At 49.8% G+C, this 25,360-nt stretch overlaps 11 protein-coding genes across 11 annotated transcripts; 6 read left to right on the top strand and 5 right to left on the bottom strand.

Moving 5' to 3' along the window:
- Positions 1-583: 583 nt before the first annotated feature.
- BO88DRAFT_401518 (putative iron-sulfur cofactor synthesis protein (Isu1)) lies at positions 584-1,849 on the bottom strand. Its single transcript, XM_025705864.1, has 3 exons — positions 1,743-1,849; positions 1,256-1,685; positions 584-1,174 (listed from the first exon to the last, which is right to left on the bottom strand). The coding sequence occupies exons 2-3, from the start codon at positions 1,506-1,508 to the stop codon at positions 1,017-1,019; spliced, it is 411 nt and encodes a 136-aa protein (XP_025567727.1). The 5' UTR covers positions 1,509-1,685; positions 1,743-1,849; the 3' UTR covers positions 584-1,016.
- Positions 1,850-2,602: 753 nt separating this feature from the next.
- Positions 2,603-3,150, top strand: BO88DRAFT_401517 (uncharacterized protein). The gene is made up of 2 exons (XM_025705863.1): positions 2,603-2,744; positions 2,922-3,150. The coding sequence occupies exons 1-2, from the start codon at positions 2,712-2,714 to the stop codon at positions 3,123-3,125; spliced, it is 237 nt and encodes a 78-aa protein (XP_025567726.1). The 5' UTR covers positions 2,603-2,711; the 3' UTR covers positions 3,126-3,150.
- Positions 3,151-3,767: 617 nt separating this feature from the next.
- Positions 3,768-5,989, bottom strand: BO88DRAFT_432269 (putative mitochondrial carrier protein). Its single transcript, XM_025709351.1, has 3 exons — positions 5,893-5,989; positions 5,032-5,837; positions 3,768-4,980 (listed from the first exon to the last, which is right to left on the bottom strand). The coding sequence occupies exons 2-3, from the start codon at positions 5,504-5,506 to the stop codon at positions 4,211-4,213; spliced, it is 1,245 nt and encodes a 414-aa protein (XP_025567725.1). The 5' UTR covers positions 5,507-5,837; positions 5,893-5,989; the 3' UTR covers positions 3,768-4,210.
- Positions 5,990-6,303: 314 nt separating this feature from the next.
- On the top strand, positions 6,304-7,245 carry BO88DRAFT_401515 (ubiquinol--cytochrome-c reductase subunit 7). The gene is made up of 2 exons (XM_025705862.1): positions 6,304-6,468; positions 6,695-7,245. The coding sequence occupies exons 1-2, from the start codon at positions 6,353-6,355 to the stop codon at positions 6,834-6,836; spliced, it is 258 nt and encodes an 85-aa protein (XP_025567724.1). The 5' UTR covers positions 6,304-6,352; the 3' UTR covers positions 6,837-7,245.
- Positions 7,246-7,552: 307 nt separating this feature from the next.
- alkA (DNA-3-methyladenine glycosylase II) lies at positions 7,553-9,344 on the bottom strand. Its single transcript, XM_025705861.1, has 2 exons — positions 7,724-9,344; positions 7,553-7,661 (listed from the first exon to the last, which is right to left on the bottom strand). Exon 1 carries the CDS (start codon positions 8,953-8,955, stop codon positions 7,864-7,866), a length of 1,092 nt encoding a protein of 363 aa, XP_025567723.1. The 5' UTR covers positions 8,956-9,344; the 3' UTR covers positions 7,553-7,661; positions 7,724-7,863.
- A 2,084-nt stretch (positions 9,345-11,428) lies between these two features.
- BO88DRAFT_401511 (uncharacterized protein) lies at positions 11,429-11,886 on the bottom strand. The gene has a single exon (XM_025705860.1). It carries the CDS (start codon positions 11,703-11,705, stop codon positions 11,469-11,471), a length of 237 nt encoding a protein of 78 aa, XP_025567722.1. The 5' UTR covers positions 11,706-11,886; the 3' UTR covers positions 11,429-11,468.
- Positions 11,887-11,891: 5 nt separating this feature from the next.
- Positions 11,892-12,295, top strand: BO88DRAFT_411304 (uncharacterized protein; the record flags this gene model as incomplete). Its single annotated transcript, XM_025708032.1, has 3 exons — positions 11,892-11,997; positions 12,025-12,078; positions 12,141-12,295. 3 exons carry the CDS (start codon positions 11,892-11,894, stop codon positions 12,293-12,295), a joined length of 315 nt encoding a protein of 104 aa, XP_025567721.1.
- A 1,130-nt stretch (positions 12,296-13,425) lies between these two features.
- On the bottom strand, positions 13,426-14,123 carry BO88DRAFT_401508 (uncharacterized protein). The gene has a single exon (XM_025705859.1). It carries the CDS (start codon positions 13,971-13,973, stop codon positions 13,728-13,730), a length of 246 nt encoding a protein of 81 aa, XP_025567720.1. The 5' UTR covers positions 13,974-14,123; the 3' UTR covers positions 13,426-13,727.
- Positions 14,124-14,306: 183 nt separating this feature from the next.
- Positions 14,307-16,111, top strand: ecm33 (GPI-anchored protein Ecm33; the record flags this gene model as incomplete). The annotated part of the gene is made up of 3 exons (XM_025711570.1): positions 14,307-14,367; positions 14,434-15,274; positions 15,337-16,111. 3 exons carry the CDS (start codon positions 14,307-14,309, stop codon positions 15,638-15,640), a joined length of 1,206 nt encoding a protein of 401 aa, XP_025567719.1. The 3' UTR covers positions 15,641-16,111.
- A 5,191-nt stretch (positions 16,112-21,302) lies between these two features.
- Positions 21,303-21,982, top strand: BO88DRAFT_401504 (uncharacterized protein). The gene has a single exon (XM_025705858.1). The coding sequence runs from the start codon at positions 21,350-21,352 to the stop codon at positions 21,629-21,631; it is 282 nt and encodes a 93-aa protein (XP_025567718.1). The 5' UTR covers positions 21,303-21,349; the 3' UTR covers positions 21,632-21,982.
- A 2,020-nt stretch (positions 21,983-24,002) lies between these two features.
- BO88DRAFT_330022 (putative HLH DNA binding domain protein) lies at positions 24,003-25,217 on the top strand (the record flags this gene model as incomplete). The annotated part of the gene is made up of 2 exons (XM_025702618.1): positions 24,003-24,058; positions 24,137-25,217. 2 exons carry the CDS (start codon positions 24,003-24,005, stop codon positions 25,215-25,217), a joined length of 1,137 nt encoding a protein of 378 aa, XP_025567717.1.
- Between the last annotated feature and the right edge of the window lie 143 nt (positions 25,218-25,360).

The raw sequence follows: 25,360 nt of genomic DNA, 5'->3' as shown, positions 1-25,360 counted from the left end.
TAAGATACTGTACATACACTAGTTACCACTCTCTAGGATAAATTGAAGTAATCCTCTTAGGCATTAATACATATACATTAACAGGCACCTAGTGTTTAAGGGTGGTAAGATAGATTAAATAAATAGGTAAGGTAAAGTACCTTGGTAGCCACGCTCCCTGCATATCACTCCCAATTAGAAAAGAAAAAATCACTACACTTAAGAATAAGAATCCGTCATGTCTGCAGAATTTATCAGATCTAATCATTGCATGCGTGCGTGCGTGCGTACCTTGTTAGATTATTTCACGCACAGACTACGTACAGGCATAGTAGCTAGAGCTTAAACTACTTTGTACTAAAGTGGCTATGCTAAGTGCTTATCAGATGGGGCTTTTCCTTCTTTGTGTTACTTGTCATGTCACTTCACTGTAAGTTGCCTGTGCTGTGCTGCATGATGTCAGTGGCCAGCCATAGCTGAATTGATGGGTGGAGGTGGCGAATCAGATAACCACTCTTTATTCGCCTATCTCTTTGTTTCGATGGTTTTCTATCATTCCACTGTATATACTACGTTGTGATGATTACATTCATTGCTATAGATAGAGAGGAGTACATTTTCTTGTGTATTGTACTACTGTGATTGATAATGTTGATGTTGTATATATCCGAATAATCAATCCCTTCTTTAGTTGCTTCGCCGGAAACAAACATTGAGTAAAACGAGTCATGAAAAGGAAGAAAAGAAGAATAATGAAATGCTATACACCGTTTAATAAAGGAAAGGAAAAAAGGTCCATCCAGACTGACTGACAAACAACAGGTTATTTTGTGGGAATCACATATTCGGCCCAGACCATTCCACTCCATTCCACCACAGGCCAAATTCATACAGTCACATCTCCATTGTATCATTCTGCTTCGCTCTTCTCTCCAGGGAATCAATCATGGTATCTGTATCCGTATCCGTATCCATTTTTGCTCCGTATTTTTTTTCATTTTTCAAAATTTTCACTCTTCGCAAAACACTTCAAAGACTTAAGCAGTAGCGCTGCTGGTCTTCTCAACCTCCACCTGCACCTCGGGGATAGAGGCGCCCGTGCCGGACAGATCGGTCTTCACGGTGCGAGGGTTCTTGGTGTAGTAATCCGAGATGGCGGACTTGATGGCGTCTTCGGCAAGCATAGAGCAGTGCACTAGAATTATATGTTAGATCTTATCATCCCTTCCCCAAATTCTTTCGGCGCTCTCATCTCCAGGAACAAGGGGGAACGTACGCTTGACAGGGGGCAAGCACAGCTCCTTGGCGATATCAGTGTTACGGATCTTAGCGGCCTCATCGAGGGTCATTCCGCGGACCAACTCAGTCAGATAACTCGAGCTGGCAATAGCGCTACCGCAACCGAAAGTCTTGAACTTGACGTCGCTGATCTTGTTGCTGTCCTTGTCGACGCGGATCTGGAGCTTCATGACATCGCCACAGGCCGGGGCGCCGACGAGACCGGTACCAACGTCCATAGACTTGGCCATGGAGCCGACGTTTCCTATAGGATGCTCGTTAGTATTCATTTCCGCATTTTGTTCGTGTTTATATGTCTGGTGGGCGAGATTTGAATGCGCTGCGTGCTGTATATGTTGATGCGATGACATCTTGTCGAGGGATGGATGCAGGAAGCTACCTACTTGGGTTGGAGTAGTGGTCCAACAGTGCAGGGATGGTCAGTATTTTCTTCGATGCAAAAAAAGGGGAAAAGGTAGACATATCTTTCTCATGGTATCCTCTGCGCTGCTGCTGCTGAGGAGCAACAACAGTCGACCTCACGGCTTGCTGGATTCCGGAGACGGCCGGGGTGACGCTGCGAGGCGAAAGGACGCCGGAGCGAGGAACAACTGTTACTAGACGACGGAACATTGTGTATGTGATGTGTGTGATGAATTAAGAGAAAAGTAAGGTATTGATTAGATAGTAAATTGATGATGAAAGGACAGGTGAGTGGTGATGTCGGGGTTGAGTGGTTAAGTTGGTTAGGAAGAAGTAGGATGTGATGAAAGATTGATAGTTGCGATTGATTAATTATGGTTTCTTTGGGGGGGGAAACTTGACTAAGGCCGTCTTATTCACCGGCGCTAGGCGATTTCGAGAAACCCCGTTGCCTCCGCGGAGCCGGCCTCGGAGATAGGGTATGACGTTAAAGCGAACCAGTGGGTGGGATTAGGGAGTTATGCTGTGTATCGTTACTTGTCTGGGATACCCGTGGATGAGAAGCTATCTGATTGAAGGATGTGAGATGACACGTTCTACCAGAAGAATCGCTGTTGGGGAAGGATGGAATGCCAGTTCTGTGGCCTACAACAGAAAGGGTAGGCGGGAGTTGTAGTTCTGGGTCCGCCGGTTCTTAACCAAGAAGAAGAACCGGCAGTTTCGGCCAACGGGAAGTTCTGCAGGCGGGCATTACCAAGCGGTACGGAGCAGAGCAGCGGCTGGTATCGTAAGGATGGGCTTATCTGCTCGCCCTCCATCTGATAATGTTTCCTCCTTTCCCTATCGGATTATTTCGGCCCGAGGATGTACTTTCCCTGCAGTGTGGGCTCTAGAACCATTCTAGTTAGTAAGAACCTTTGCTTAGTTGTTTACTTAGACGGGTTAAGTTATCCCGGATGACTTTGGTCGAAAAGCGTATCTTGCTGGCCACCAGTCAAATTCCTTTTTACAAGAAAGAAAGAACGTAAACCATGGCCGGAAAGACACTAGGCCGATCATCGGGCGTGAGTCACTCTTTTCATCTTCTTATTCCTTTGCAATCATTAGTAGTGGTAGCAGTTGCTAGTTTGATCCCATGACAGTTGCTGCAAGAGTATATATTCGATTTCTATTGAATAGCACACACTCCGGATGATCGCCATTCAACTTAACTTAGTAATTAACATACTATCTATGAACAGTCCCTCAATGCCCCAATAGCCGCCTTCACCATGGCCCTTCTGCTTGGCTCCTACTGCATCAAATCCATCCACACCGCTCGTCGCGAAGCGCAATCCACATCAAGCACCGCAACCACTACGCCCCGACCTACTAAGAAGGCAGAGTCGCAGTCTTCATGGGTACAGCAGGCACTGGAAGAGAGTCGAGAGGGGGAGAACAAGTGATTCAGTTCGGGCAGAACTGAGTGTAAATCTAGTTACAAATACGCGTTGTATATACTACTACTTATTGCTTCTTCAGGTCTGGGACATTTTCTCGAATTTTCATTGCATTAAATCGGCACACATAATAATCTGATATGCAGTGGCTAATATCAGCACCACAAACACAACACAAATAACATCATATCAATTTAATCCATTATCAGAATTTTCAGTGTATCAATGATCATATCCCATATCCATGGCGGATAGCAGGATCTACCATTAAAAAATTATTCATCATATAAATGGAGTCAAATGATAATATAACCACCAACACAAAAAAGAAAAACGACGATTCAATTGTAGAGAAGAGTAACAGTCGAATATGCATCGATCATCATCATAAGCACAAACACATTATTGCGCAATAGGAAAATGATATCAATCAACAGTGTCGGTTAATATGGCTTTCATTATAGCCATGGTTGGTGGGAAGGAAACAAACCGCACAGAGAATTTCGCCGGTGGTTTTTAGTGTGGCTGTCACGTGACTTTCCCGCTGATGTCATGTGGGAAACGAACTGAGGGGAATGCAGCTGCGTGCATGGATGATGGGTGTATTTCCCCTCCCTCAGATTATTTCATTAATTTGGCTTGAGTTGTAATTTGGAACTGTTGAATGCTATTTATCTTACTACGGAACATATGTTCTAGAGGGAAGATTTGTATGTATATACAATCGCAATTGAGGTTTATCGATCCGGTAGGAAAAAACAAGAACGCTCAGAACCATAACCACCAAGGATTCAACAACTCAGAAAAAGACTAGTTTGTTTGGAGTTTCACATGTCAACAACACATCATACATCTACCCCTACTCCGCAGGGGTGTATCGCTGTGCCGAGGATGTGTCGAAAGGATCAAAACAACGTGCAGGCAGGATATCATGGGCTGCAGCCCAGGAAATGAATGTCCTCTATAGTAGTGTATCTTCGCGATGTACGACTAGCACGGAACAGAAATAAGATCGCTAGGGTGCAATATAATCCCAGCTCAGGTGCGATGCCCATGGCTCGTCACCTCGTCACAGACCATCCATCTAGTAATTAGATTCCATTGTCTGATGCGGTCTCCAGCTTCTGCAGCTTCAACTCCCCCTCATGTTGCACGTGTCCAATTGTTTTCTTCAAGTACTCGTAAGTGAGCATGGTAGTCATCGCAGCCGGGACTGCCCGGAACAGGTTCGTGCCGATCCCAGAGTAGAATGCGCGCCAGCCTTCTTCTCTCAGAATGGTCTGGCATGTGCGAATGATCCCCGTGTACCGGGGTCGGTTGGGCATCCCGTCCGACGAAGCCGCACCCGGGGGTCTGCTATGACCCTGAGGGTGATCCATCCCGCCGCGGAACGAGATCTCTTCGGGCGAGGAGGCCGGTGATGTCCTCTGCTGGGTTTGGAGTCGTGTCCGAAGCACTTCATGCGGGTATGTCGCAGTGCTGGCACAAATCTTACTCAGGAATGTCGCGGATGTAATGCCCACCCAGTGTGAGCTGCCAGTATCAGGATGTTCGCCAATACTATAGCCCGTAAATGCCATCTTCAAGTATTCGTAGAGAGGGAACTGGATGGCCACGTGCGCCAGTCCCAGCAGCGCTGGAGTCAGGCCGGAATAGAACGAACGGATTCCTTCACTTCTGTACATTTTGCGGGCCGCATCCCATGTATTCTTGTATTGCCACGGAGCCCGGTAGCCTTCGCTGCTTGACCGGAGGCTCTGGGACATAAGTCGTGTCTTAATCACCCATATCGGATTTGTCGCAAGTGTCGAGCAAGCGCCCGCCGTTATCGAGGCGTAACCTCGTGAAAGCCACCAACTATCTGTTCCAACGTCAGCCTCACCATCACCAACCCCTTGTTGTCACTCCTCACCTGTTGTTTCGTAGAAATACTCCCGAGACCGATCGTAGACCGCTAAATAGACCGCCCACGTCGGCAGGTATCCCAGGAGCATAGGACCCAATCCTTGATAAAGGCCTCGAATACCATCTTCCCGCCATATTACTCGCCCAGTTCCTAGCATGCCCCGGTACAGTGTCTTAGCCTCGACCGCCTTGCCGCCGCGTCGTCGCGCGAATCCACCCTGAGCCTGCAACTTGGTCTTGATCACATCGAGAGGACAGGTAACGATCCCCGAGGCGACGCCCGCACTGGCCCCGCAAAACGGTGTGATGTAATAATCCGGCACACGTGTAGCAAGCATTTCGAAGCGATCCAGGAAAGTAGGTTGGGGCGGAGACTCGGCCGATACATGAAGCGTAGACGATGGCGGGCTGTCCGAAGTTGTACCCTGCTGCTCTTGAGAGCCGCTGGCAGCCCCCGACGGGCCATGGCCTTCAGAGAACATCTTTCCAGCCAGCGCTCAAAGCAGTATGCAATCCGTCTACTATGTCACCGAGGGTTCCCGGATCCGAGCATATCGGTGCTCGCTCCGGAACCCAAGAATAACCCGTGTGTCAAATCGTGGTGAGAGGGGAAGAAAGCGTGACGTCGTTCGGGGCGCTGGTAGAACAGGAAAAACTACCCCGAGACAGTGAATTGAAGGGTTTTTCTTTCTCAGAGAGGAGCCGATACAGCCGGGAGGAGTGGGCGTAATAAGGTTGGCCTATCTGAAGCACAGACGGGGCGGGGTCTGTAGGAGCGACGCAGCTCCCCTATCGGAGTGAAAGGGAATCGAACTAAGAAAAATGTTCAACGGATTGATAATAAGCGGCATGCCCAGTGAGTACAAACCGAAGTATTAAATCAAAGACCGTCGGTGTGAAGTCCGAACAGAAGGGAGCGCCGGTGTTAAGAGGAAACAGACGGAACAGGACGGAGCAATGAGGACGGGATGATTTGAGCTGGAGGGATTGTCTTAGTCGTATTCCAGTCAGTCAGGTGGAGTGGAGTTCGGGAGTGAGTGAATCTTGTCCGCCTCCAAGCGCGCCGCTTATTTGGCCTGAGGCACATACTCATGGCGCAAGCTGGGCCGGTCACGTGAAAGACAGTCTTGACTGTAGCTCTCGGAATGATTCCTTCTGCCTCAGGCACCAACATCGGATGTTTTTGGGAAAGTCACCCGCCGAACCTCCGTTTTGCACAATCTCCAACGTCGGGCCATCTCCTGCTCAGCTTGACTGACATTTCGCGATCCTCCCCTCCACACCACCCCGTCAATTGGACCCGATCAACCCCGCTGGGATCGTTCACCATGTCCGCTCCCTCCCTCGCCAGCTACATCGTCAAGCGCCCCTTCCTCAAGCGCTGGATGATGCCCATTGCCCAGTGGTACACCGATGCCTCTGGTTACAGGAGACTCGGCTTGAAGTAGGCGACTCCCTTACCTTCCTGGGCGGTTCTCCCGGACCAATATCAGCGACTACGAATCAATGGCAAAGACAATGGATAGATTTCAATTGCGGGGGGATATGTATATCAGCATCCTCCACTTGGCTATCCATATCATGTTCCTGCCGTCGCCCGCTGGTCCGGGCATCACGAACCAACCCATACCCATACCTTCATTGCAGCCATCAACTAACAATCAAACCAGGGCTGATGACCTGATCCCCGAGGAGAACGACGTCGTCCAGAAGGCCCTTAAGCGTCTCCCTCCCAAGGAGGCCTACGACCGTGTCTTCCGCATCCGCAGAGCATTCCAGGTCCGTCCCATACCGAAGCCAACTACAGAATAACACAAAACTAATATTATATGCGCAAAAATAGTGCTCCATTTCCCACACCCTTCTTCCCGCTGCTGAGCAGACCAAGCCCGAGGAGGTGAGTCGAAATCCCGCGTTCTTCCAACCCGTTCAGTTTCTCCGCAAAAACGCATCGGCCAATCCCGTGAGCGGGATTTGTAACCCACCTGGGTTTACTCCATATCGATGCATATGTTGACTAGACTTGATATATTGATGTTTTGTTATGATATTCGTCGCGTTTGAGACTCATATTTTCATGTGGTGGATGCTAACTGTCGTCCCCTAGGATGTCGAGTACCTGAGCCCCATCATCCGCGAGATCGAGAAGGAGAAGCAGGAGCGCGAAGACCTCGACGCCCTTGTCGTCAGACGGTAGATCATGCCTCTGGTTTCGCTGAACTAGATTACTTTTGTTACGGTATACAAAAATGCCGCTGGGGTTTTATAGACGGGCGGGTATCACTAAGTATCAGAGAGAACTACTTGCTGTCCCGGCTCGGCTCGGCGGGCATGCTGCGAAGAGAAGGGGGGGAAGAGAGCATTTGGCTGGTCGTTAATTGAAGCTTTTGATTTATGGTGCTCAATCACGTGTACTGATACTGTACAAATTCACTCGTCATCGTTCTCTAGTTGGCTGTAGCAGAAGCTATATACGTTCCACATTCCCCGAGTAATGTACATATAGTAGCTCTATACACTATATCCGACGGATGTTTGGGATCTATATCCTGTCTGTATATATCAAGTAGTATCTACCCACCCAACACAGCAATATTAACATCCGTCACCCGCCACATATACCACATGAACAAGCTCCTAGTACCAATGTCAGACACTAAACCCACAAGGACATTCTTAGATCAAAAAACACCACATACCTATACGGAGCGAACTTCGCCGCCAGCTCCAACATATCCTTCTCAGGCATATACTTGAACTTACCGCCACCCTTTCCCTTCAACTTGTTTACATCCTTGCCCACAAACACTGCACAACCTCTCCTGCAACAAGTCAGCATCTACCCATCACCACCCATCTCCACCCTCAGATAATGGAAAAAAGGGACATACTGTACACCCAAATCCCCCGTGGAAAACACATCTATGCGCTTCAGAGCAAAACAAGCAAACATCTCAACAGACCATTTACCCAGACCCCTCACAGCAGTCAACTTCTCCACGAGCTCCTCATCACTAGCATTCAACAACATCCGGGCACTCAGTTCCCCGTTGGCGAACTTCTCCGATAACCCATGTATGTATTCCGCCTTGCGCTGGGACAAACCTGCTGTCCGGAGCGTTGTGATATCCTTTTTGATGATATCTTCCGGGGTGGGGAAGAAGCTTGTTCTTAGTGTACCACCATCCTGACCCTTTTCATTATTGGTATTGAACAACGCCACAAACTTATCCCGAATCGACTTCGCCGCTGCCCCGGACACCTGCTGTCCAATGATACTGCTAACGAGACTTCGAAACGGATCGATCTCCTCGGCTAGACCCTCCGGTGTGAACAATGGGCAGGGATGTTCGCTAATGAGCGATTCGAAGCGCGGATCTGTGGCGATTAGGTGTGCGGCTGCTTGCTCGAGAAGCGTGCCTGTTGTGGCGGTGGGACGGGGCCGGCCTGTCTTGCTTGGAGAGGCGTCTGCATCTGTGCCTGGGGGGTAGGCGACTAGTGATGAGCCGTGGGGGGTTAGGAGCGTTGCGTTGGTGTGGTGCGGTTCGACGGGTCGGTCGAGTGGGGGAGGGGTCGTTCTGCTGCTGGGGGTGGGGATGGGGTCCCAGATGTTGTTAGTAGTGGTGGTAGTGGTAGTGGTAGTGGTAGTATTAGGTGATTGTATGCTGTTGTTTGAGTGCGATGATGATGTCGTTGGTGCATCTGTGAGGGGAGAAGCTTGGTCTAGCTTGGGATTCGCATTTAGCTGCGCTTTCTTGCCCCTTGCTGCTGCTGCGGGCTTTCGTGTCTTCGAGACACCATTTGTGGTTCTGCTGGCTGCTCTCTTTGTTTGAGTTCTGGATTGCAGATGCGGGACAGTGCTGGTGGTGGTGGTGCTGTTGTTCTTGGACACTGACGCTGCGGTTAGACGAGCGGAGCGTCGTAGGGTCATCATTGAGTCAGTCGCTGTTTAGCAGAATGTATTCAAGTTCAGAATATATGTATTCAAGGGTGACTGAGGTGAGGATCTTATTGCTGCTCTTGTTAGTAGGTGGTATGGTCAGTCATGGCGGTTCGTATCATTGGAGTAGTACTATGATGAGGATGGAGTACATAAGCTCGGGAAGTCACGAGCAGCAAACTGTCTTAGCAATCAACCTTGGTTGGTTTCCTGTCTGTCAGTTTTCCATACCGCTTCTTATTGCGGTTTTCTCTGCATGCGTGGTGGACTCTTATCCCCCGCATTTGAGAGGTGTGAAACACTATCGCTTCAGGTTGAGGTCTTCAATCATTTGTTGTTGTGTCATATGACATTCCGTGGTTAGACACGCTGTATGTTGAGTAACATAATAAACCTGCAGAATCGTGGGTCCTGGGTATGATTAGTCTAGGGAATGAAACCAAGAGATTATTGTTCATCAAAATAATTCAGAATGGTTTGGACTGAACATCATGATCATTATGGCGGAATATTGGTAGGTTCTAACTGGTGGCAGCTACTCCGTACTGCAAACATCATGAAAGTCTCGTGCCGCGCAGTCCCTCCCCTAACTTAAAATATACACTTAACCATCCTATATACTACTACTAGACTCCTCTCCCATCCACACACAATAATGTACGTACTTACAAAGTAGTAGCAATAGCCCCATCCACGGTTCGCGGCCAATTTTTCTAGAATAATAAGAATGTGGAATATTTACCCGGTATGGAATCCTCCGGAAAGAGGAGCAAAGCAAAAATACGCAGAGAATCTACTAACTATGGATCTCGCGATGCGTAGGCATCAATCAACAGGGAAAAAAAAGCTTCTATCAGAACCTCCACCATCCCCCTCCCCCTCCACCAAACGTTGCGATTTCATTTATCTGGAAGGAAACTGTCCGATTGGCCATGTTTCACCGGCCATTTGTTGTAACTTGTAAGGGCTTTGATGCGAAGGTCGCAGGCATCGCTACTACGTAGTACTACGTACGTATTCCATAGAAGAAGATACGATTCAAGTGTGTTGTTGGCCCACGATGATGATAAGATGCGGAAGATCACCGAAATCGCTAACATGACTGGTGTATATTCTTTAGGCTACTTGGTGGGTAAGTAGGACTTTAGAGTCGGACGGAAACGACCGAACGCAGTGAGCTTGCGCGTCATCTTTATAAAAATTTTTTTTATCTCGAGGCAAAAAACGACGTTGTGTGCATCCACGTAGGTAGAATAGTTTGGGAAGTGTGGCCCAGCCACTAAAGTAGGTAGGTAGGTAGATAACTAAACTACGGACCTTCCATAGACAGTGAAGTGCGTGGTGAACCTACAAAGTACCAAGGTATAGATTCCCCCCTAGAGGAAGCCGGTTCCATGGGATGACATGTTCATCCGTGGTAGGTGATTGGTAAGTAAGGTCTAGTCCACCAGGTAATTAAAGCAAATACTAACAACAATTGAGCGATGCCTAAAGGGGGCGCAACGACAATCCTCCGCTGGTCGGCGAGTGGGTTTTTTTGTTGTAAGTATGCCCATCATCCACTGCATCCATCATATTTTGCCCGAATGGGCATTTAACCCCGTATTGGGTACTTCCCGTTGACAAACAAGCATCGGTTTATCTATACCGAGCATCTTATCCCGAGAAAAGAAAAAGCTTCGCTCTTGCAATGGAGGAGAAGGCATACGTATGTTGCTTCTTTTTGCCCCGCTCATAGAGGTTCTGAACATCATGGGATCGGGGTGTGGCTAAGAAAAAGGGGGTCGGTATTGGGGCTAGGTTAGTTACTATGGTGATGATGGCCGGGGTGAGTTGTCCCATGCCGACAAGCTGATCCGGTCGGTCCCCTAGTACGGGCTTTGATGCTAAAGCTTTAGTGAGAGGATTGGGTCGTTCTAGCCGTGATATAGGGGGTAATTAGGATGGATGATTTATGGTTTGTTATGATGGATAGGGGAGAGTTATGATGTGCAGTGCTCGGCAAAAGTCTCTTATGAAGAGGGTGTATCATCCAGTCCTGGGAGTTGTAGAACGCCAAAATCATTCCGATGCTTTTGGGCCTCATTGCCACTGCTGGATGATCTGTCAAAGACAAAGTATACTCCGTCCTCGAACAATTCGATCCCAACCTCTCTACATCATAAGTTGTCATACTGGATGCGTCAGACTGGGAGACCATATTCAATCCTTATCAGGCAAAACAGTGCTAGCCGGTTCCAGCCACCCGCGTCTAGTGGCGTTAGGGAGAACGTGCTCGGTGGTAAGATTTATCGGCTACTTCATTAGTACATGCGCTTCATTACGCAGCGTCAGAAGTGAAACATCGGCAATGAAAGAGGTTGCAGCAGCTCGCCTTGGCCAAGCCGAGGTTGAAAAGTGATTATCATTTGAGAGGCAAAATCAACCAACTCCAAATATAACACCACCGCGAACAAGAAATAGGAAATCTCATCAAACTCAGTTGCAAGGGCATCTCGCGCCACTTAAGGAGCGAGATTATCTCCCAGGGCAGTCTTATTATTGCGACGGATAGTTGTGGAGTAGGGATGGGTCTGATAGCTGAAGAACTCTAAACGGATCGAGAAAGAACAAGCAATAGTGGCAGCGACCACGGCGATCGCTCTTTGCCAGGTTTTGATAATGCGCGCGGGATTCTCCTCGCAGGGAAGTAAGTAATCAATCATCCCGTTATTCCTTTTTGTGACGGGTGAAAGGATCATAACGACGGAGAATCCCTTACAGCGCATAGCCGGGTGTATACATGGAGATCTGACTGACCCTTTCTGCAACCGTTCAAGATCTGAGACTCAACTAGGAATTCGTCTCGCTTTTGAAAGTCTCAACGAGGTAGCTATAGATCATGTCATATCATGGATGTTTCGAGTCATTGCCACTATGAAATTAGCATGGGAAGAATGCGCCTATGGGCAAGCAGCTTCGGACTCTGGCTGGCCGCGCCGGGAGTGTCTATTCATCTTATCCAGCCGGCCAATTTCTATCGCGGTATGGTATGTAAGTTACAACGACTGGAAATTACAGCACCAGCACTCGGAGTACTTTGTGGCCAGGCCAAGTGGGGGCCACTAACAGTGGGTATGGGAGTTACAGCCGTGTTACGTATAGCTGTAAGACACACGTGATGCTCTCCCCCTCAGAGCCATCGATTCGCCACTTTATTATTAGCTTCCCGAGACATTGTTTTGTTATGATTCGGTATCCACCGGTACCTGAAGCCAAGACGAGAATTGAGTTTTCAGGCATGAGGTCCAGCGCATTCATCTTGGAAGTCAAAGAACAAGAACAAGAATGAGTTCAAACTGAAAACGGGGATCATGGGAGTGCCACAGAATGGACCGTTAGAACATTTACCTTTCGTTTTTGTTTTTCGCCTCAGTCGTCTGCCGTTTGCTACACACATACGTGTCAAGAGGCAAAAGCAACTCAAAGGCATCTAGGCGACCGAAATTCCAACGCGCGAACAGGGCGCTGCATACCAACGTAAGGCAGGCAAAGGACAGGACTTGTGAGGGACGGAGTCGAGTCCGCACTGGGAGGAAAAGCGGGTCCCCCTCAGATTCCAATAAATTCAGATCGACCACTATACAGCGACCGGACTCGCTAGGTGTTGTTCAATTTGATACTAGCATTCTTAGAAGCTTTGTGGTGTCACTCATACTGCTGGCGATGGAAAACAAGCTGACTTGGCTGCGGTTGAGTGGGAAAGGGATAAATAATAGGCGAGCAAAATCGATGGTGGAGCGAAGGGATAAGCCAATACCGTGTTGGCAATATGAATATATCCTCCATAGATACTCCGGAGATTCTACTGTAGATAATTAGTCGACCTCACTAGATCACACAGGCTATCGCAGGTTCAGTGAGATACATGTATAATTTGTTCCTGGTATAGGATGCTAATATTAGTCAGGACCTCCCTAGCAATGCGCGATTGGGGTCTGGCCCCTCCTAGCGGCAGGATGCTAAATTTGTCAGTATTGTTACCTGCCACAACGAATGTCCGTGATGTATCGAGTCGCATTCCATTAGAGGAGTCACCTGTCAGTTGTGGTTGACGACTTCCTGATGGTTTCAGCAGTGAGATGCTGATGTTTTGAATGGGAGGCGGGGGGGCACCAATGGATGATGCCGAGTTGTTCATAGATTTCACAAGTCAGATCGACTATTGTAGTAGTACGTATGACGTTTGAGTTGTGAATGGGAAGCCCACTTCACCATCACAAGCAGAAGAAACGGGGCCAGACTTTTTTTCGATACAGTCAAAAATACGGAGTAAAGTTGCCTGCGGGAGTGGTTAGTATCTAGTCCGATTCAAGCTGCTGCATCGGCTCGAGCAATGAATACAAGCACCAGAAGCCTATGCTTGGTATGAATGGTCAGGATTTGCTGAGAGCCTGAGAGACGGGGGAAGAAGGGGGGGGGAGGAAACGGAGCCAAAGGGAAAGCACAACGAATCAGCAGACGCATGAGCAAGAAGTTGGCCATTGGCGAGGTGTTACAGGATGGAGCAAACTAAACCAAATGGACCATTCGTTTCCAGGACCAAGATCAGGATTCCTCGATTTCTTTTTCCGCTCTCCGTTACCGTGGGCCAATCGCCCCCCCGAAGTTAATTAATTAAACCCGGACAGGCACGGTAAATTGAGTAAATTACAGGTATGAGCAGCGTTCATACACAGGTCCGGTAACGTCGCAAGGAGAGAAAGACGCCCCCCTCCCCGGTCTCAGGTCCACCAGCCTTTTCGGGGCCACGACTCCTTTCTTGCCTTGGTTTGTCCTCCCTGAAAGTCTTCCCACTTTCTTTTGAAGAAGATTTTCTTTTCCAGCCATCCAGTCCTTCTTTCCCTTTCCTCTCTCGTTTCTCTCGCTTTCCTCTGTCCTTCCCTTTCTTCTTTCCCCTTCTTCCCTTCCCCGTGCAAATCGTGCCTGCCTAACCTGCGCACTTTCTCTCGCTGAGGGTCTTCGTCCATAAAGCTTCTCCTTCGTTGAAGCTCTTCATTCACTCGCTCGCTTATTTATTGTCTCACAAGCCCCCCTTCTTCAGCTCTTACGCTGCTATCCGTGTCAACAAAGGGCCTCGCCTCGCCCCAGTCTGCATACTTAACCATCAGCCGTCATTGGTAGGTCAACCTTTTCCTTCGATTCAAGTTGCTGTCTGATCTGCTATCTTTGCGCCTGCCACAACTGGGATTGGATCTGTTGGATTGCAGTGGGAAGGACCTTGGCAGTGGCTCAGAAGCAGTCGAGGTGAACATTGGTGACTGACATTTTCTCGACTATTCAGATCCAAGTTATCCTAAGCAATGGCTTTCATCAAATACGCCCTCCCCGCTCTTGCTGCGGCCCAGGCCGCCATGGCTGCCAGTGAGTACCACCCGCGATAATCTGGATGAAGTGAGTAGTGAACGGCACTTACTGATAACAATTTAGGCTGTGGTAGCACCGACAGCACCATCACCATCTCCAGCCAGAGTGACCTTGACAGCTACGCGACCTGCACCACCCTCAAGGGTGATGTTGAGATCAGCGAGAACGCCTCTGGTGACCTCACCCTCAGCGGTGTCACCTCTATCACTGGTGGACTGAGCTGCACCGGCGGCAGCAACATCACCTCCTTCAGCTCTTCCTCCCTGAACTCCATCGGCGACACCTTCAAGCTGGACGGTCTCACTACCCTCACCACCCTCAGCTTGACCAACCTCACCAGCGTTGGCTCCATCTCCTGGACTGCTCTCCCCGAGCTGCAGTCCCTGGACTTCACCAAGGGTGTTTCCGAGGCCGGCAGTGTCACCATCACCAACACTGGTCTTACCAGCTTGGACGGTATCTCCCTTAAGACCGTCGGTACCTTCGACATCACCGAGAACACCAACCTGAAGACCGTCAACGTCAACGAGCTCACCAACGCCACTGGTCTGATCAACTTCGCTGGTAACATGGACTCCCTGCAGATTATCCTGCCCAACCTCGGCACCGGTACCAACATGACCTTCCGTAACGTCAGCGGTGTCTCCATCCCCTCCCTCGAGACTCTCAGCGGTCAGCTTGGTTTCTGGGGTAACACCTTCACCAACTTCAGCGCTGCCAACCTCACCACCACTGGTGACCTTGTCTTCGACGACAACACCAAGCTGAACAACATCAGCATGCCCGTCCTGAAGACCGTCAACGGTGGATTCCAGATTGCTCGCAACGACAAGCTTAAGTCCATCAACTTCCCCGACCTGAAGGAGGTCACTGGTGCCATTGACTTCAGCGGTGACTTCGACGAGTAAGTTTCTCCAGTTGCTTTGTTCCGATGAGACGTTCTGTTTTGCTAACTCGTGTGTCCAGGGTTTCCCTCTCTTCCCTGACCGAGGTCAAGGGTGGCTTCAACATGCAGAGCACTGGTAACTTCAGCTGCAGCGCCTTCAAGACCCTGCGTGAGAACAACGTCATCCGTGGTACCTACACCTGCAAGGCCAGCACCTCCGACCCCACCACCAGCGATGGATCCTCTGGCACCACCACCTCCACTGGCAGCAGCAGCAGCTCTTCCTCCACCAGCAGCGACAGCGCCTCCGTCATGAACGTGGCTAACATGCCCGCTCTTGGTCTTGCTGCCGTCCTCGGTGGTCTGATCCAGTACGCTCTGTAAAGGACAACTTGATACCAAACATTTGTGTGTACGCTTTTTTGAAACCCTTATCATGGTCGTGTAAAGTTGCCTAATAAGCAATTGGTTTCCTTTAATTCCAGTACTGTGCTGTTTCTTATGATAATAATTGAATATCGGTTTGCTTGAGCCAAAATTCGCACGGCGTGGCAATGTGCCTCGGGAGATGAATTGCTTTTTTATTTTTCTGTTCATTTTGAGCATGAGCATCAATTTTATTTTGAGTCGTGACAGGTGCAGCGGGTCGAGGGAGGGTGATAAATTGTACGAACCGGACACCTGGCGATTTGCGCGAGGTGGCTGGGTTTGCTGCGGTCAGGCCTCTTCTCGGCCCTGTGAGCTGTCGGATTGTGTTCTATAGACGTTCCTTTGCAGTTTACGTGTGCGTTTTGCTACATGACAGTATGTTGTTCTTACTCTATACGCTAATTCGCCGTCCATAATTGACGTATCCTATTTCTCATTCTAAATTGAGATTGCCTCCACATCCTTCTGCCTTGTTAAGTAATGTCTTGGAGTGGTTTGGAGTGGTCTGGCCTGGTCTGATGTGTGGTCCGAGGGTGACTTTGTCGGATGTACTTATGTCCTCAGTTTGCAGCAGAAATAGGGTCTCGTGCTGCCTGCTGTCTGCTGCCTGTCTGTCTGTGTGTGTCCGTCCGTCCGCCCGTCTAACTAACACCAGCAGCAGCAGCAGCAGCTGCTGCTGCTACTACTGCTACATGACCGTGGCGAACGGAAAGTTAAAGTCCGCGCAGATGACCGGCTCTTGCCTCGCCTTCCCACCTCCCGAACCAGGTGCATATGCGAGACTGACTGCATTGCTGGCCGTAAGACACCTCACTCTGAAGTGGGACTTGGGCAGTGAGCAGATACCATCTCTTCCCCCTTTGTTCTTCCTTTTCTTAGATAGTCGTATTAGCACATACTCAGATGAATATAGCCGAGCGAGTCTATCAGAGTAGAGTTTGTAGGAGTCAACGGTCTTTTCCATCCTGTCTCTCTCTTCATGACACGAGGGAAGAAAGGGTTAGCACCGATGTTGATTTACTACATCTATCATCGTGGACCTGAGGCATCGATCGTGGGTGGGATTCAAGTGCTCGTGAATGTGAGTGGGTGGGTGGGCTGATATGCCTAAGTACTGCGTACATACATATATACATACATACGGAGTACATATTTCCAGAGCTATGAGAGCCAGTCAGTGTAAGTGTGAGTGGAGATTTCCAGGAAAGCGAACTGTCGTCTGACTGAATGACTTTCTGTCTGTCTGCGTGTGAGTTCAGCTGAGCTGAGCTGAGCTGAGCTGCTTGCTTGCTTAGGTCTTTTGGGATCAAGTTTAATCTCCTATTCGGGCTGTCTGTCTGTCTGTCTGTCTGTCTTTCTTTCTGCGGGAAAGCGGATTTGCTTGGTTGGTTGGTTGTATGTATCGTAGGTAGGATCGATCTTAATCTCTCTTACTAAGTACTACTCCACTGCTGCTGCTGCTACTGCTGCTGCTGTCTCCCCATCTGTTGCGGGCCGCAGATGTGGATTTTGGAGTCGAGTCCCGGAATGGCCGGGGGTTATTGTTGTTGTTGTTGTGTTGCATTAGTAGACATGCATGCATTGGCTGGCCTATATCTCTCAATGTACGGAGTAGTACTCTGTAGATGGAGTTGGTTGGTTGTTGATATGTAGACTCTTCCAAACTTATGTGGGTGTTCAGTGTGTTTTGCATTTCCTCTTTCTACGGAGAACCCTACCCTACCCTACTCAAGTAACTTAGGCACGGCACTACTGCGCTTTATTAAGTATGTAGGTTGTTGTGTTGTGGGTGAGTGGGTAAAGTAGTTAGGTAGGTAGGTAGGTAGTAGAGAGATCGATGTGTCAATTCAGTTCGAGTGAGGAAGCATGGAAGGGGAGGATGGTCGGTGGAATTTGTGTTCTGTTTATATTTAGTAGTTAGTTAGTTGGTAATTAATTAGTAGTACTCTTGGTTCAGAGTCAGTTTATTAAGTTGATAGTTTGATAGTCAAGTTAATTAGATTACTGTTATGGATAGTTAGTGGAGAGGAAAAGTGAAAGTCTGTCAAAAGTACGGTGGACTATTTAACTCTGAGTATGATGCTCGTTTAATCTTCATGGTGGAATATACTACTGAGAGATAGTCACTGCATGTGTAGGTTATACTATCTTTCTTGCTACTTGCTGTTTCTGTTTGTGTTTGCAGTGTATAAGCAAGGTATATACATACGCGGCAGGTTTCACTTTATTTCCTCACTTTAACTTCATGCTTGACAGATAAACCTCACCTATTTAACTAGGACACTTTATTAACTGCAGTTGCATTCGCATCTGCAATTGCCTTCTGACTACCTGCCTATCTTTCTATACATCTACTGCTCATAAACAACACTGGGGCCCGGATTTGGGATCCCGGTCACCTGGCTGGCCGGATGATTTTCCCTAGCCCAACTGGTGGGTAAATAGACCCACGATAGACGGGTCTGCGATCGGATTGAATTTCCGTAGACATTTTAGATATTGAGTTGATGCTGCTATGTTACACGAACCTTTTTACACTTTTTGTTGAGGAGATAATGTTCGCAAGGGCCACATAGTGTCTGTGTGCCTACGGAAGGTCCGGTGATGGTTCGCGAACTGCGCGTGTTCACCCTTTGGGTTGGGAGCGGGGGAAGGTCAAGGCGACAACAAGGAGGCTGTAGGTTGAGGTAGCATGAATGGAAGAGGGGAATGAACTCTAAATACGATTATGGAGATGCCGTCGTACGTAGTGTACCTTTGTTTCATGTTGGTTTATCTCCGAAAGGAAAGAGGTATGTCCGTGCGGCTTTGGGGAGGGGGGAAACGAAGAGAGGGGATCGAGGTCTCGAGTGGCTCTCGAGGATCAATAGAGTAAGTGTCTAGTCTTCCTAAAATGAAGGGAGACCAGGAAAGAATGAAAGAAAACAGTAAAAAAAAAAAAAAAAGAAAAAGGACCTACCTAGTGTTGTGCGAGGCAAGAGGATGATGGAGGATGAGGATCCATATGATAGATAACCGGATAGGGGATACCTTGCATGTGTGGATGCCTCAGGTCGGCCGTCTTAGGGCTAGGGCGGACAAGAATAGCATAGCCTGAGGAATTGCCTTCGGAGATCCTCGCCTTTGCTCCCCCGTCAGTATGCAATCCTCCGTGTGTCGGTGCTACGGCTGAAGGGTCTGGAACCCGGTCTAGTGGCAATGATGAGAGCGTCAATGCTAGTAGCTGGGCTGATCAGGTGTACGAGTCCCTTGAGCCGTAAGGCAGTGGTTGAGGCAAGGTGGTGGCTATATCTGGAACCAGACTCATCATGCAGAAATAGATAATGATGGGGCCTTACAACGCAGGACGAGGTGGACGCAGCACTCCGTATGGAATAATGGAATGCCGGGAGAAGGGCGCCCCCCTGGGAGCATCTGAAACAATGGCACGAGTTGCTTGAGCCTTACTGGCGGCGGTGGTCGACTCTGGGACGGCCTTCAATATTATTCTGCATAAGGGCACTATGCAAATGCGGAAGGCAGAGAGATAGGACTTCGTGCCAGTACGTGAGCCAGTCTGGCCCGGCCAAAACCGAGTGGCAAAGGATCACATCACGGAGACAAGAATCTGATACATGAGGCGATCTTGCATCGCCGCACGCAGGGCCATCCCGGTCTCTGCTGAGATCCGTGCCATGATGGGCCACGCTAATGTACGTGTGTTCATAAGCGTATCCTCCGGAGCCCTCTCATGGGTTAACTATGTATGTACGTTCAATGAGATGCGTACGTACTACTGTAACCCGACTGGGGTTGAACGGGGCCTAATAATGTTGCACTGTAAGTGCGTTGGGGGAAGCCGGTAGTGACAGGGAAGTTGCTGTAAGCAAGTCGACAGGTAGACTAGCCCGGGTAGCTTGCGAGCCGGACGACTGGCTACCGGGTTTGGACAACGCATTGAGGGGCGCGAAGGGGTCTAGGCGGGGAGGGTCGTTGCTTCTGTGATGCATCACCTGGGGACAATGATTGGCAAAGGCGTCAGGCTCTTGCTGGGTCTTTTTGCCTCTTTACAAGCGTTCCGAGTCCAATTGAAGTGGGCGGCATGCGATCGGAAGTACTCTGAATGTTGCTGATTCTTTGTGATGCGGATGAATTTTTTTTCTCTATCCATTATGACATTTGGGAGGCTTGAGGGGGAGGGGGACCTCCAAAAGCAAAGGATTCAGTCAACTGTCAATGTGTCAGCGGCAGTCCGTGTCAGTTTTGCTGCCTCTCGACTGTTGGACCCGCCAGTCGACGCTGTGTAACCAATTCCAAATCTAGACCAAACTTAAATCACTCCTCGGCTTTCCCATTTCCTGCCAGTCAGGACGGCCTTGCACCCTATTCGAAAAAGATACCGATAATTATGGTCCTCGAGTCATCAAACCCAGGGTGACTCGGTACTATGGTCGAACCCAAATCGCGATGAACCGGTTCCCCGTACTTAGTAAATCGTGCTATGGATCTCTCATGGACACTTTAAGGTTCACTTCAGCCGCTCACTCTGCCTCTCTATTGATGGATTGCTGCCCTTCCGTCGCTGCTGGGGATTCCCTGGTTGAAACCAATAGATTGGCACTTATCGATGCTTCCAGGCCCCGATAATTCGGAAAATAAGCGAAACTTGTCAAGTGAGTGTCCTTCGGGCAATTTTCTAAGGTTTTAGTCCATGGGCCCGTGAGCCGGGGGAGCATGTAGGAGCGCAAGCACATATGCCATCTATGGACATAGGTTCAGCGAGAGTTTACGAGTGAGTTCGTGCCTGGCGTCCACTGCGTGCGAGCGATTTCTGATCGAGCAGGGGTGGTACTCTTTCAACTGGTGTCCAGTGTTTCATGACTTTGTTCTGGTGGATGTATGTACTGCCAACTCACCACTATGGAGCTTGGTACTTTGGGGCCTCCACTATGGTACTATTGGTAGTTTTGAGGGGGCAAAACCGATCGGACATACTCGTTGATATGGTCTAACAACACCATCGGCGGCAATCCTCGCTATCGCCGCGCGGCGCCGTCTGCTGAAGAAAGGGCGGCTAAGTGTAGCGATAACGTTCAAAGGCGCCATCGTCATCCTCGGCTACTAGGGCAAAGGACTTGCCTCTCCGGGAATAACGGAGTCCACCCTAACCATGTTAGTTAATTGATCATTCAACTCTCATGGCGTCCACGCCGCCCTCGGAACTTCCCCCAAGCCATTACCATATGGGAGGCTGGTAGATAGTCATCGTTTGGCGCACAAGATAATGATCGTCCACATTCCTCCTTCAACTCTCTCAACGTGGGGCGGCCTGGGCGTGGCTGGAGCTAGAAGATCCATTGTTCCTTCATCATGCCGCATCCTCAGATCCGGGGGCACCTGAATATGACAGATCTGATCCGGCCGCCGCCTTGATTGCCATCTATCAGCGAACTCGGGATAAGGTTTGTCCTGTTTGGTCGCGTTCTCCTCATATGGCTCTTGGCTTTGGTACCCCATTACTCTGTATCGCCGGCCCTCCTTTCTCCACTGACGCCCTCGGGGTCTGCTCTCTCCCAGTGAAGAGAGTCGTGTCCTTTCCCCGGGGGATCTTCCATTCACTGATTGCATTCCCGTCCACCGTACCACGGTTCCAACGAGCGGGCACTCCTCAATGTAAACCTGGAAATGGGGTTCCCTCACGCTTCTTCACGCGATAGTCTGGTGGAGTTTTCCGAAACAACTCCTCATAGCGTCTGTCTGTTGGAGACGTCCGACGGCATTCCAAATCCCCTGCCCAGGTCTAAGCCAGCCTATTGCGACGGACTACACCAAGCCTGCACCAAGAAAAGAAGCAGTCCAGAATTGGGTCTGACAGCCGTCACATCCTGGTCGCTGGGATCTCCCAGTGACCCAGGCGTATGGGCCCTTCGTCGGCTGTGGATGATCCCAACTCTGTCCGAGTTTTGACCCCTTCGTTCGGGCCCATTCGGTAATAACCTGTGCTATTATAGACAAGGCCACTCTATGATTCCAAAGCCCGGCTAAACGAGGTTCTCATGGAGACAATGGCTCTGTCGTATGCACCAAGGAGAATCGCCTCACTCGTAACCAGCGAAGACAGGTTAGAGCCGTGGAGACTCGTGACAGAATGCGGCCGCTCATTGCCTCCCATCTGACAAAGGTCGATCCATGGTCTCCTCACACAGCTCTTTCAGGTACCAGGTACTTTTGGCTTCCTTCCTAGAAGTCCTTGCTTCGTGCTATTAGGTCCTATTCCACCTCCTGCCGAAGCTATGATCTGCTTTCGGGGAACCTGCATCTGCCTGTGCATCGGATCATTATGTATAGTACATTCTTACTCTGGGCGTTCATGACCCTTTATTGGTACTTTTGCTTTTCCTGGCCAGATGCCCTCATATGGGCCGCAGGTCAAGACGAGAAAGACACAAGATCGGGCCGGGACTGCTCCCGTGGGCCTCACTTTTGCCCTCGATCCCGTGCAGACCATGTGCTATACATAGTAGTATATACGGAGGGGGGTGTGTAGTCTATAGTGGCACTGAGTCTGGGAAGATCGAGGCGATCGAGACGACTTTTGATACCCTCCAAATGGATGGCCCGGATGGCTGATCCGATCTGTTCCCTATAATTTGACGTTTAAATTTGCTTCTCCATGGCTTCAGCACCTTGTCCGGTTCGGAATTGGGCCAGTGTTCGAACTGGCCAGACGGATAAGCGCCGCAGAGCTAGTTCCCACACCTGTAACAGCCACCAGTCCGCGCTTGTCCAAACGACGGGAACGTTTTATGCCTCGACGCTATGAGTTTCGCGGATGCATCGCCGCCTGGGTCCAGGATCCGAAGTGGACACTGGGTGGACGGACCATGGCCATTGGCCCGAACAGACTATTGATGACCGCAATGCAAGGGGAGTCGATACCTTTCTTCGCCCCGTGTAGATCGAAAACCGCTGCAGCGGTGACAAATCAAGGGTCTGCGATCCCCAATCCGACTCTCCTTCTTGTTCATCGGGATCATGGCACGTTGATTCGTCGATCCGGTGCTTTGCCTCGCGTCTGTGCCCATTTCTGATAGAGCAATGTCCCATTCTGTTGGAGGGAGTACTATGGAAAGTGAAAATGAAAAGTACTAGTTGATGGGCTGTCGAACTTTGCCGGAAGCTTGTTCATGCATCCCCGCGTGTCCTCATGGGTGTGAGGGAGCAAGGGAAGCAGAAGAAGTAGGATGAGGGGGGGGGGTTGAGGGAAGAAGGATGATGAAGCAGTGGAGGCGATGACCAGAAGAGGAAGCGGCGCAGAAGGAGAAGGTCCAGATGGAGATGGAGGCTGCAGATAATCTGTAGGGGAAGCAGGGAAGTAGTAGTAGACACAAGGAATAGTATCCCAAGAAGACAAGAAATAATAATAATAATAATAATAATTAAAATAAAGTAAAAATAAAATATGAAAAATAAAAGTAAAAATAAAAAAAAGAAAAAAGAAAAATAAAAATGGAGAATCCAACGACTCCACCACCATCAAACCATCTATCTGTATGTCATCGTCGATGCTCCATTTCCTTGTTGAGGCAGTCGCAGATCGAGCTAATCCGTTTAGCTTCTGGGGAGGATCCCAAGAAAGCACTTGGTGATACATCCCGAATGCTCTCTCTCTCCCTCTTTCACACACACACTCACTACTGTTTCCGTACTATTCGCATCCTCTCAACCCTTCGCATTCCTCTTCCGATGCAGTTCATTGCCAGCTCAAACTGCACGTCTGAGCGCGCCACCACAATGGCGTCCTTTTGCTGCTCTTTCTGGTCTTTCCCCACTCCCTCCTTCGTCGACTTCCTCATCCATTGCCTCCTCCTTCCCCTCTCCTCGTTCTCACCTGCGGCTTCTAACATATAAAACATGCAGCCGGATCCTCCCGTCTTGCTCTGCCAGAAGCATTGTGTTCTTCATCATCAAATCTCAGCAGTTCCTCGTGGATTATCCTGATTGTTTCCTCTTGTCTTACTTCTATCCTTAGAAACCCCCCCTCCTCCTCTTTCCCCCCTTGATTGTATCAGCGTCATTGTTGCCACTGAACTCTCATTTACTATCATCATCCCTTGTGGTCCCTATTATTGCTCCTCCCCCTTGAAGCTTATTCTATATACTTCTTGGCTGTGTGGTTTGTTTACTTCACGCCTAATCATCCCGCGCCGGTGCAGACATACATATCAGAGACATTTCCCCTCCTGCCTGCAGTGCATACAGACAAACCTCAGACATACAGCTCTCTAGCTGCAGCGCCACGTCTTTCATCTTACCTGCAGCAAGAACCCTCAGCACCATGATGTTTGAAGACATGAACACCATGGCTGACGACATTTCTCGCCGTTCTCTCCCGTAAGTTGTCTTTGAGCCTTGCCGACAGATGCAGCATCTGACGTGACATGCTCCCCACAGTGTGCGTTCCCTCTCCAGTGCATCCAGCACGGCAGACATGAGCGAGGACCGCCGCTTGCCCCCGCTCCCCCGCGTGGAGCCCTTGCCCCGGGGCCCCTTCGACCCGTTCACTACCAACATCGGTGCCACCAGCTCTCCAAGCTCCCAGGACGCTTTCCCCGTTAGGTCGCCGTGGCCTGAAGCGGAACACATTGTGACTCCCCCATCACCAGCAACCTCCGCCGACAGTTCCTGGCCAGAGTCCGTCCAGTCCCAAAAGGCCTTTGACTGGCCGCAAGAGCTTTCCCCCGCAGAACTCCTGAACCTCATCGCCCCTAAGCACATTAACCGCAAGCCGCCGTTGCAGCAGCTCTGCGGGCGAAAGCGCAAGGAAAGCATGGTCTCTGCGGATTCAGACGACCAGAGAGAAAAGCACAGAATTGCGGAGGGAAACCGACGGAAGAACCTCAGCCAGCTACACCGTGAGCTAGACAGCCGCATCCATGACTTCTTCTTGGAGCGCGCCGGCTGGAACCCTTCCAAGAGCCTACCAGAGTCCAAGGAGCATATTGTTCAAGCTGCCATCTTCCTCATCGACTTCATGCTCCTGATCATCATCCACTTGATCCGCCAGGAGAATGAGATGCCTCGTCAACTGTCCGAGAAACTGGAGCCCCAGATCCGCTGCATGCAGCTGCAGCAGTTGGTTTCCAGTCTTCAGCAGCAGAACCAGACTGCCCAGCAGCAGATCAAAAGTCTGAAGCAAGAGAACCAGATGTTGGAGGAGCGCAACCAAGCGCTCGAGCTTCAGTTGAAGTCATACGAGCACATGTTCCGATCGCCCAAAAGCGAGCCCCTGACTTCTCAGCCGATCATTCATCACGCCGAGGCCAAGCCACGTAACATGCTCCCTGGGTTGCGGGTATTTTGCGACGAGATTGCTGCCAGCAGCCCTGAGTCCTCTCGGCTTGAGTCCCATCCCACAGCGCCAGCTTTCACTTTCGGACATACATACCTCACCCACACTCCTTCTATCACACGGTCCTCTTCGCCTGTGTTCGCACACGGACCTCACTCAGTGCCTGTATCACGGCGTCAATCCATCATCCCGTCGCCATGAATTGGTGCATCTGCCTCCTTCACGAGCACTGAGGGAACCTTGTCATGATTCTCCTTGAGTCCATTCCTAGAGTGGCTGTTGTGCAGCCCGAATTTGTTTTTCATCTCATTTAAACTGTGTTTTCTGGCATAGCGAGAGCGTTC

The sequence above is a fragment of the Aspergillus vadensis genome (assembly GCF_003184925.1).
Source record: "Aspergillus vadensis CBS 113365 unplaced genomic scaffold BO88scaffold_2, whole genome shotgun sequence".
Taxonomy (NCBI): Eukaryota; Fungi; Ascomycota; class Eurotiomycetes; order Eurotiales; family Aspergillaceae; genus Aspergillus; species Aspergillus vadensis.
Note: the sequence above shows the minus strand (reverse complement) of the source record. Positions and strands in the feature narration are given on the sequence as shown.